Source organism: Bison bison, unplaced genomic scaffold (assembly GCF_000754665.1).
Source record: "Bison bison bison isolate TAMUID 2011002044 unplaced genomic scaffold, Bison_UMD1.0 scf7180017864491, whole genome shotgun sequence".
NCBI lineage: Eukaryota > Metazoa > Chordata > Mammalia > Artiodactyla > Bovidae > Bison > Bison bison.
The window spans coordinates 4,742,020-4,753,660 of record NW_011495050.1 but is presented as its reverse complement, the minus strand read 5'-3'; the positions used below and the strand labels follow the sequence as shown (position 1 = coordinate 4,753,660).

General features: G+C 39.2%; 1 protein-coding gene across 1 annotated transcript in view; it reads left to right on the top strand.

Annotated features, from left to right (window-relative positions):
* The first annotated feature begins 5,404 nt into the window (after positions 1–5,404).
* SLC30A8 (solute carrier family 30 (zinc transporter), member 8) overlaps positions 5,405–11,641 on the top strand; it is a 38,573-nt gene continuing 32,336 nt past the window's right edge. Inside the window, 1 exon segment of the mRNA XM_010863549.1 lies at positions 5,405–5,475. Coding sequence (XP_010861851.1) covers positions 5,405–5,475 — 71 coding nt within the window.

Here is an 11,641-nt window from a genome sequence, read left to right as displayed (position 1 = left end):
TAATGAAAGAGGGCTCTCTTTCTTTCTCCCTCTCTTTTTTTTTTAGATTCAGGAATTCAGTGCTTTGGTTTTCAGTGATGCTCTGTGCATTTATAGATCAAAGAGCTGGAATATTAGGAAACATGCTTTTGTTTGCCTTTCTTATTCCAACACCTTAAAATCATGGCTTAGGTCCTTGGGGCCTTCTCTTGCTTGCCAATGCAAATAAAATAAAGAAAAGAGACATGCACTGTGATGAGAATATGAAGCCAGCAGAAAACTGCCCCAGAGTTTGCAAGCACAATCATATGTAACTTGGGAGGTGTGTTTAAGAGTTAACTACTTTAAGTTGCAGAAGACTTGGAAAAGGAAGCATGAGACATGTAGACTAATCAATAAAATATACACTTTGTAAACATTTAAACCACCTAGCCTCAATATTTCTCCCCACTAAAACACTGCTTGTTTATTTTTGTATTATTTATTTGCATCTATCACACTTAATAAAATGTTTCTTTTATTGTTTTAGCATCAATATTTTATCAAGTCTTTTTTTTCTCAACAAATACAAGTTGCATTTGCACTGGAACACTGTTACAGCTCATCTCTTTAAAATTAAAAATGCCTGACCCCCTCCCCTGCCCAAGGAATTATATAGTCCCAATTTATCAGGAAAAAAAAATAAAACTCAGATGGCTTTCGGTACATTTTCAAGTAAAGTACGAAATATTGGCAGATGCTTTTTATACACGTTCGCTTTAGAGTAAAATGAAATTTTCATAATGTTCTTTAAAATACAATCCAATTAAATTTCCAGTGTGTTTACAAGCTCCTGGATGGAACTTTTGAAAAACTCACACTGTAGTAATAACCATAAAACCACCTTGCTAAGCAAATGCTACCCAACTTAGAAATAATACCTTCACAGTCTGTATGGGAATGCATAAGTCTAGAATCTTTAGTAGGTGATTATATTGATGGAGTCTGCATTTTCTCTCCTGTTGTGTCCTCTTTATTGAGGACACACCTGAATGGCACTCTACTACCACACGGGAAGGAGAGGGCAGGAACAAATCTCTTATTTGAGAAAGTTCATGCCCGAGAATTTGAGGCATCTACTCAGAGTCATCCAGCTAATGGCAGGTTCTAGTTCCCAGGTCTTTTCCCCAGAAACCTCTACTTCCATTTCTTGAGTTATTCTTAGCCTCTACTAAGACGGGGTTAATTTCTACTGGACAGCCAACGTATTATGCCCAGACATGGCCAATTACATAGCAGCTCACATCTAGATAAAATTGGTTACATGGCAGATACTACATGGAGTACTGTTAAACACAGTATCTCTTTTACTCTTCATAAGAGCTCTGTAAGATAGATTCTAAACAATGTCCTCATTTTACAGATGAGAAAGTGAAAACCACAGCAGTCAGAAAACTTGTTCAAGGAAAGAAGAAAAGGGTCAAACCAGAAACCAAAACCAAGTCTGTCTATACATTTGAATAGACAGAGGAGCCTGGAGGGCTACTGTCCAAGGGGTCGCAAAGAGTCAGACACGACTGAACCAGCTTAGCACGCATACATTTGAAAGTCCATACGTTAAACCACTCTGATGCATGAATCCCCAAAACATTATGTTGAGAGAAGGAAACCATATACAAAATATTGCACACTGTCAATACCATATGATTCCATTTTTATGAAGTTCCAAAACAGGTGGAACTAATCAATGGTGACAGAAACCAAAGCTATTGTTTCTGTGGGGTAGGCCACTGTCTGGACAAGGGGACAAGAGAAATTAAAAAACAAACAAAATCATTCCATTCCACTGCCTCTACACACAACAAGGATACAAACAGAGCAAAAATCCACATTTGTATTTAAAAACAAGCACATTTTCATATGTCTTTGTAAAGAACAGTCATATGCAAACAACATGAAGTATTCCTGAAATAAGAATTTAAATTTGGGGAAGGCAGATTGTGAGAACTCAGTACTTTAGTGTGTAGGGATGATTACAATGCTTTCGCATACACACATCCTTTCTGCAAGTAAAATAGCAAACCATGTGTAAGACACACATGTAAATTATTTTTCCAGATGTGTTAGCTACCACGTGTAAAATCCTATTAAGAAATTTTTGTTGACAACAGCTAGCATTGGGGAGCAGAACCAGATCTTTGGTTGTGTCAGTTATGTTCTTGTGGCTGATAGAATATTTATTCCCAGAGTTAACTGTTATAAATTGCATTTTGCCCCTTCAGTTGCTACAAGCTTGTGATGGAGAGTGGGCGGAGAGGACAACCTGTAATTCAGGATGGTTTGAAAGCCTGTTGCCTAGGAAACTGGGATAAGCAGCAAAATGCCCACCAAAACAACTGTCAACAAGATAGGGGGTTTTCTTCTTTGATCTGTGTTGCTTTCCAAATACGTATTTTGTGTCTCACGTGGAATGGCATCTGATTTGGGCCATTAACCCCTAGTGGTCAGTGTAGGCCTAAGTGGGCCAAAGGTTAGTAGGGGAGGGTGGGACATTCTTCATAAACAATATACTGACAACATATTGGGGGAAGGGGAATTATGGTGCAGTTTAAAAGGGGTTTATAAGATAAGATAATCAATAGGTGAATATTTTACATAACATGCATGCAATTCTTGATCATAACTTTACAACTAAATTTATAGCAGCAAAACTTACTTTTCTTTAATATGAAAATTTTATTTGTTGTAATCCACTATTCCCTGCTGTTATGCTACTTATACCAAAAGCTTTGATTTGCAGTCAAGTAATTATCATCAAGGGTAGTTCTTGGGAATTCACAAATCTTTGATGAAAATACTACCTAATTTCCCAGTACTTTTAAAGTATATGCACACTTAACTTTTAATTTTTAAATGTGTCACACATGCACGCAATGCATTTTAGAAGTATGGCTACATGTGTGTGGGGTTCCCTGGTAGCTCAGACGGTAAGGAGTCTGCCTGCAATGCGGGAGACCCACATTCGATCCCTGGGCGGGGAAGATCCCCTGGAGAAGGAAATGGCAACCCACTCCGGTGATCTTGCCTGGAGAATTCCATAGGCAGAGGAGCTCGGCAGGCTACGGTCCATGGGGTCGCAAAGAGTCAGACATGACTGAGTGACTAACACACACAAACACACACACACTCACACAGACATGTGCATGTATATTTAAGTAAAATCATATGAAACTGCTGGGTCTACAAAAATGGCAATTTTATATACTTCAACTCATGAGCAATCATATAATACATTTTTTCTCTCAACATTTTTTGCTTGGATCCCTGTTTCCTCTTTTCCCACTTCCACCTTACCCTGTCTATATCAGCTCTACTCTGCCCTTCTCACATATCCCCACGCTATCCTCTTCTCATGGCAATTCACATTAATAACCATGTATGTATATATCTCCATACTCATGGAATCATGAACTCAGGTCTCCTGCATTGCAGGCAGATTCTTTACTGTCTGAGCCACTAGGGAAGGCCCATGGAATCACAAACAGGTACAAATATATCTGTGCATCTGTATGCATGCCAGCCACCAAATTCATCATGTGAAACCTCAAACTTTCAGATTGCTTTTTTCTCTGTTGAAGGCTATCGCTAAATACTCTAATTCCTGCATTTGAATAATACTTATCTCCTTTTCTTGGCACTTATCTTTAAGGGATTTTAGCCTGGTTTTAAGTAGTTGCTTCACTTTTTTGATACTCATTCACTTGAATTCTCTTTCTTTTATTATATGCTAGAAACTAATCACGAATATTCAAGCTGTAAAGTATGGCAACGGGTCACACAATCGATTAGTCATTCTTTCCTCGTTTCTTACTTCTGCCTCCATAAAATAACCCATTATTTTGCAAAGTTAAGAATAAGGATGTAAGAGAAGGAAATACTTTAACACCAGACCCAGAATTTCTCCTGTGAAGAAAAATGGCCTCCCAGAGCCATTTCTCTGGTTTCCATCTGTCAGAGCAAAGTTAATGATCAGGTAGGCAGTGGGGCCACAGGAAGAGACCTTAGAATTCATGTTAGAGAGGAGAGTGTTTGAAAGCTTAAAAGAGACAAGAGGTACAGCTTTACAGCAGATGTCATAGAAAACCTCAGCCACTCAGTGAAAGGTGACTTCTCCCCTCATTGTCTATAGTCATTGCCATTGAATTCCACTCTCCTTCCAGGAGATAATATTGATTTAATGGTGGGAGATCTCTGCTCAGTAACATGGGTAAATCTCCAGGGTGCTGGGCCACTGGGCTACTCCAGGGCTACACCACTCTGAGTTTTCTCACTAGGGAATTAGTCTTGACAGAGGGAGAAGGAGCTCAGGACTCAGAGGTGGAGGGTCTATGCCCTCTTCTCCACTCTGCCCTCGCCTGCCCCTGCCTGCATCTCCATAGTTCTTGGGTGGTGTTTGGCTCACACGTAAAGGTCTGCTGGGTGACCAGGCTGTTGTCCTTGGGTCATGGTCCTTTCTCTTATTTGGAAAGTTCTTTGTCATGAAATAAAAGGTCAATTCACAGGAATTTGGGGGTTGAAGTTCTCTCAAGATCAAGTGAGAAGACTCCATTTCTAAGATCTGTGATGGGTTTGCCTGGTAGGATTGGCTTGGGCCAGTCTTTTATCCTCAGCCAAGGGCCCCCTGGCCAGGCAGAACACAGATCATTCTAGTTCTTGTGTGACTGAGGGCTGTTATTTATTTAGAAGCTGAGACTGCCCTCCTCCTGCCTGTCAAAAGGGTTTCAAAGCTGCCGCACCAGGAAGTGTTTCAGATTACAGATTTCAGTGACTAACGACCCGTGTCCTCGCTTCAGTGGTGAAATCCCCAAATGGTCCCAGAAGAGAAGAGAAGTAAATCGTGACAGCTGCTTAGAGGGCATTTTAGAACTAAATCCCAGGAGTTTAGGTTCCGAGAGAGACCTCCCCACTCCCCACTGAAGAAAAAGAAAATGAAAAGAGAGGGGGGAATAGCAGCATCAGAAGGTCACTGTTTGCAGCTCACTCAGGTGTGCTCTGCAGACCAACCCTCTACATCATGATTAGTAGTTGACCCTTGAGCTCCTCTACCTCCCAGAAAGCACAACAGAATCAGGTATCATGGGAAGTACACACACACACACACACACACACACAATCCATATGTTCCTACCTGCAGGAAACAAGTTTCTGTGGGTGAGAGAATGAGGCCAGGTGATATTTCAGAGTGTAATTTTAGCAGATCTATCAAGAACATTGATGTGGGAGGCTTCTTATTGTAATCCCGGTAAGTCTTTTCATTTTTCCTTTGGAAAGTGTGAGAATAATTGTAATGCTGCTTCGCTTCCAAAACTGGACAGTGAGTTAAAGAGCAGCAGCCGCAGACACAACAACAGTAACAACAGCAGCCAAAGCTTTTATCCTGACCACCATGGAGTTTCTTGGAAGAACTTACCTTGTGAATGACAAAGCCACCAAGATGTACGCCTTCACACTAGACAGGTAACAGACATCTGATTCTGCTTCCCAATTTTCTGTGTCCTGAATATTCACAAAGTCCCTAGATCCTACTGCTTCAGACTTGGAGACTTCTGCTGTTGCCACCCAGGGGCATTTTGCAAAATTTTATCAACCCCTGATCGACTTGTATAACTTATATTCTGAAAAGGTCATACTCTGTATAGTTGATTTGATTCCTTACATATCCTGAGTGCATGAAGGATACATCTTATTAATATATTTTTATCTGCAGATTTTCTAAAAAAATTGATATATACAATCTAATGTGTTTACCTTTCTTTCCCTCAATTATTCCCACTTTTAAGATGATAAATTTTAGTAAATTATATTTAGAAAGAATTAAGGTTTTTTTCAGCTATGTGGCAAATTGTGGTTACACTGATCTTAATTGCTGTTTCCTTAATTACATAATATCATCATCAAATATTCATACCTAGAATAAATATAGCTGAGTTTAATGTTCTACCTAGCTCTAGTTCTTTTTATTATCTTCCACAGTGCCATGTGCAATGTATTCATTCATTTCCCCCTTATTTAGCAATTACTGGTTGAACACATCTGGATATATAATGAAAACAAAAACATTCCTAGTCACAGATCTCTGTCTTCTTGAAAGTTTGAGTCTAATGTAGAATGTGTTTGAGAAATAGGCAATTACAAAATGGCATGTGTTTATTCTAGGAGCATTCAGTAAGAATATCTCAAGGGAACCTAGGTCTTTGCTGGACTTTGGGAGCCAGAGAAAGCTTTTCAGCAGTGATAGACTGAGAATTGAAAAAGAAAAAGGAGTTAGCGTGAAGTTAGGGAAACTCTACATAGAAGGTAGGGTTACAAAATTTGCCTGATTGAGGTAATTTCCCGGTAAAGATAGAGGCAAATAAAATGAGATTTTGTTGCGTTTGGGGAATTCAGTCCAAGAGAAACGTACTCAGAATACATAGATAAATGAATGAGAATCTGTGTTAGGACTGGAATTTAAGAGAATACATACCCATAATAGTATGTTTAATGTTTTTGTGCATTCATGAAGCCAAATTAATATTCCAAAGAGTAGTGGCATTGTGTTTGATAGCATCAAATATTCGAGCAACTGCAAAGGGACTTTTCCTTAGGATATTTATAACTTTGCTTAAAAAATATACAATAAAGAATCTAGCACATTATCTCATATTGTAAGAATTATTTTTTCTTGGAAAATAATATTAGATGTGATTTATTGAGATCATAAACAATAAAGCCTCATGTTAGGTCAGCAGAAATTTTAAACAACAAATTGTTAACACTATGGACACTATTAATAGAGCATTTCTACATGGTGGAATTAATAGTATTTCCCTTCTCATTAAAATAGACCATTTAGCTCTCTGTGATGCAAATAAAGCAACTGTTTATGGTTATAGGGTCTCATTCACCTCATATATGGGTACAGTTTTCAGGATACAGTGATGATAAAAACTGCCAAGCTCATTTTTACTTTCTTTTCAAATAGAAACAATAGAACCTATAGGACTCCTTGTTTTCACTGCCAAGGAAACTTTTAGCTGAGGTAGTAGCAGTCCTCTAAGGGAAAGACGCATAGCTCTCTGTTCTTATGGCCTGATTCTCCCAAGGTTAGAGCCTGGTCGGGGAACTAAGATTCCATAAGCCACATGGGTGCTGCCAAAAACAACAAAAAATTCCAAAGACACTTGAACCTACATAACATTATTTATCCTAATCCCTCATTTTGCCACATAGGAAAGGGAATTCCAAAGAGAATAAATACCATTCTTAAGGCTGGATGTCTGATTATAGCAGAGTTGGGATGTGGACTCACATCTCCTGTTTGTAAATTCTGTTCCCCTCCCTTCCCACTCTCCTGCAGACACACTAAATACAAAGCAATAAAGTGCTGATGTACTGATATTTGCTATAACATGAATAAACCTTGAAAGCATTATGCTAAATGAGAGAAAATTACATAATGTACGGGTCTCTTTGTAGAAAATATCCAGAATAGGCAATTTTATAAAGACAGAAAGTAGACTAGTGGTTTCTTGAGGGAGTACTGTCTGTGAGAAGATTGGGGATTTACTGGGTATGGAATTTCTTTTTGGGGTGATGAAAATGTTCTAAATTAGATTGTGGTGATGGTTGTTTGAGTGTGTGTTAGTTGCTCAGTCCAGTCTGACTTTTGCAACCCCATGGATTGTAGACTGCCAGTCTTCTCTGTCCATGGGATTCTCCAGACAAGAATACTGGGGTGGGTGCCATTCCCTTCTCCAGGGGAACTTCCCAACCCAGGTATTGGATGGAACTGGGGTCTCCTGCATTGTAGGCAGATTTTTTTCATAATCTGAACCACCAGGGAAGCTCTATTTGGATATCAGATTAGTTGCTCAGTCATGTCCAACTCTTTGTGACCCCATGGACCGTAGCCTGCCAGGCTCCTCTGTCCATGGGGATTCTCCAGGCAAGAATACCGGAGTGGGTAGCCATTCCCTTCTCCAGGGGATCTTCTCAACCCAGGGATCAAACCCAGGTCTCCCACATTGCAGGTGGATTCTTTACTGTCTGAGCCACCAGGGAAGCCCAAGAATACTGGAGCAGGTAGTCTATCCTTTTTCTAGGGGATCTTCCCATTCCAGGAATCCAACTGGAGTCTCCTGCATTGCAGGCAGATTCTTTACTAACTGAGCCACCAGGGAAGCAGCCTATTTGGTTATGAATATACATATATATAAGGTTTCAGTGAGATGGGTGGAAAATTGTTTTGAGTGACTATATTACTTATTTAAAACTAAACTTTGAAAACCAGTTACTCTCAATAGCTTGAAGCGCTTAATTAAAATACACTTACATCTATAGTCTCTCAACTTTCCCATATACCATTCTTCTTAACCTTTCCTCTCCCAGTCACTGCCCATGATACCACATGGCCTCTGTTACTGTCCGCTGGTTTGCCATGTCCCCCCCCGCTAGGACATAAAGCTTCTTAGATCAAGAGCTTTGTTTGTATCAAGGACATGGTATCATTAGCACCTTTGATAGGGCATTTGTATGGTAGACATGCAATACATTTGTTGAATGGATGAATACATGAAGTGGTGGAATGTCATGGTGGGACCTAAGCTTTTATTTCCTCTCCGAACAGGACTAGTGATTTGAGGTTCTTGGGAAAAGTAATGTTAAAGTACAAAAACAAAGTGATTTTATGTAGTCAACGTATAAATAAGAAGTTAAAAAATTATCTAGTTGGCCAAAAATGTTGAACAATCTATTTGGCCAGCCCGATATTACCAGTTCCACTTCAAAGGTATAGAGCCAAAAACGTTAACCTCTGAAACCAAATGAAAATAAGACACAAATTAAAAAAGAATGATTCTCCAAGGTCACAAAATAAAGCTCCACTCTTTAATTCCTTTTTAAAGGGATGAACTCAAAGTTCTAGACTACTGATATCAAATTTTCTAATATTTTGTTATTTTTCTTCTCTGTTTCTACCTCCCCCCCGCCCACCTTTTTTTTTCTCTTTGATACTACAGTAAATTTCTTTGCTCTACCCTATTGCTCCTGCTCTTCAAAGCCTCAGCCGTATTTGAATGGGTGGGAATTCTGGTGATTTACTCCTTGACAGATTCACATTTCATTTTTAATATATTCTAGCATTTGCTTTCTAGAACCTATGTTTTAAAATTCTTAGAATTTGCATCACTTTCAGGCTGAGGGCCTGTCCTACGTCTAGAGATAGTTAGATCACTTCGGTCTTATGAGACGATGAGGAATATATTTTAACTTCGGTCTTTAACTTCTTTTGGAATTGTAGACCCTTTGGGGAGTTCAGTGAAGATGGTGGGCTCCTGCCTCTCCCCACAAAACACATACATATACATGTATGAACACACTGCATCCAATTTCAGTACCACTTTTGGATTTCTGGCCTAGCGCTTCAAGAAACAATCTCAGCTCCTGTCCTTGTCTAGGACAAGGTAGCAGTATTAAAAGTAAAAACTGGCCAGGTTTTGTGCACTTTTCCTCTTGTGGCATTGCACACAGGCTGTGCCTCTGGTAGGAGTCCTGTCATGCTCTGCCTTCAAAAATGCTCCAAGGTAAGTTCACTCACCACCTGGTTTTCTCTGCCTACAAGGTTATGAAAAACAGAAAATAAAGCGAAGTAAACCAGTGTTCATACGAACAATGCCAGAACATTCGGTGACCCTGTCCGTCTCACACTGCCTTCTCAGCACAAGGAAAAAGGAAGCCTCCACCATGCTCTCCTATTAGTTCTCTGGCTCCTCTGAGTCAATGACCATCGGTGACTAACATTACTATGCTATAGGGTTGCTAATTACCAGTGTGTATCACATTACAAAGGTGGAAATCTATAGATATAGGAACTGTATGTGTCTTTTGCCAAACGGTTCTTATTTCAATTAGATTATTCAGAATTCTTCAAAATCCTGAGTGCTATTAACATTACCAGCAAAAACATTCTGAAGCCAATTTGTCAACATACATGAAATTCCTTAAAAATGTAGATATTCTTTAACCAAGTAATTCCCCTTTCAGGATTACATTTTGAGGAAATAATAATATATTGAGTAAAGATTAAATATAAGAATATGAATCACAGAAGAGCTTATACAAGCAAATAATTATGAGTCAATTATTCAATTTTAGGAAATATTGTGACATATCTATACTAAATATAATGTTCTCTATATTGAACTAATGATGTAGAATATTTAATAAATTGAGAAAACGTTAATAATATATACAGCTAAAAATTAGGTCCCAAAGCTGTATCTTTGGTGGAATCCCCAGCCCACCCCTACTGAGTTGCAGTCATGTGATCTGGTTAGAGTTTACCCCACTCTCAGTTCTAGGAGTCAGTGTGGTTGGGTTTAGCCAGTCTTCTGGCTGTAACAAGGTCTAAGCCAATTAGCCCATCCATATTCCTCTGGCTTTACAGGCTGGCCAAATCAGGATGCAACTCAGGACTCCTGTTTAGCAGTTGGGAGAATGAACACTCTTTCTCCCTGTATAAGAAAATACGAGTACACAGTCCTGATTACCATGGGCAACTGTTCCACTTTATGATAAAAGTTAAGCCTGCAGTAAGAGTAGTAGAGAACTGCAGAGCAATGGCTCTGGAGCTTTGATAAATCAGGCCTGATGCCTCTAGATGTTTTCAGCTGCAAAACCAATAATCCCCATGTACTGATCTACCTAGCATGAGCTTTGTTTTCTGTACTTGCAATGAAAAACATTCTAATTAATATGGACTCGAAAAAAAAAGTGAATCACAACAAACTCTGAAAAATTCTTAAAGAGATGGGAATACCAGACTACTTTGTCTCCTGAGAAACAGGAAGTTAGACTATTAACTATTTAACAGGAAGCTAAATAGTTAGAAGATGCTTCTAACTATTGCTATAGTTAGAACTAGACATGGAACAACTGACTGGTTCAAAATTGGCAAAGGAGTATGTCAAGGCTGTATATTGTCATCCTGCTTATTTAACTTGCATGCAGAGTACATCATACGAAATGCCAGACTGGATGAATCACAAGTTGAAATCAACAGTTCTGGGAGAAATATCAACAACCTCAAGATATGCAGATATTATCACTCTAATGGCGGAAAGTGAAGAAGAACTAAAGAGCCTCTTAATGAAGGTGAAATAAGAGAGTGAAAATGCTGGCTTGAAACTCAACAGTCAAAAAACTAAGATTATGGCATCCAGTCCCATCAATGCATGGAAAATAGAAGGGGAAAAAGTAGAAACAGTGACAGATTTATTTTCTTGGGCTCCAAAATCACTGTGGATGGTGACTGCAGCCATGAAATTAGAAGGTGCTTGCTCTTTGGAAGAAAAGCTATGAGGAATCTAGACATCATATTAAAAAGCAGAGACATCACTCGCCAACAAAGGTCTGTATAGTCAAAGAAGTGAAAGTGTGAGTCTCCCAGTCATGTCTGAATCTTTGCAATCCCATGGACTATAGCCTGCCAGGCTCCTCTTTCCATGGAGTCATCCAAGCAAGAATACTGGAATGGGCTGCCATTTCCTTCTCCAGAAGATCTTCCCAAACTAGGGATCGAATCTGGGTCTCCTGCATTGCAGGCAGATTCTTTACCATCTGAGCCACCAGGGAAGCCCTAGTG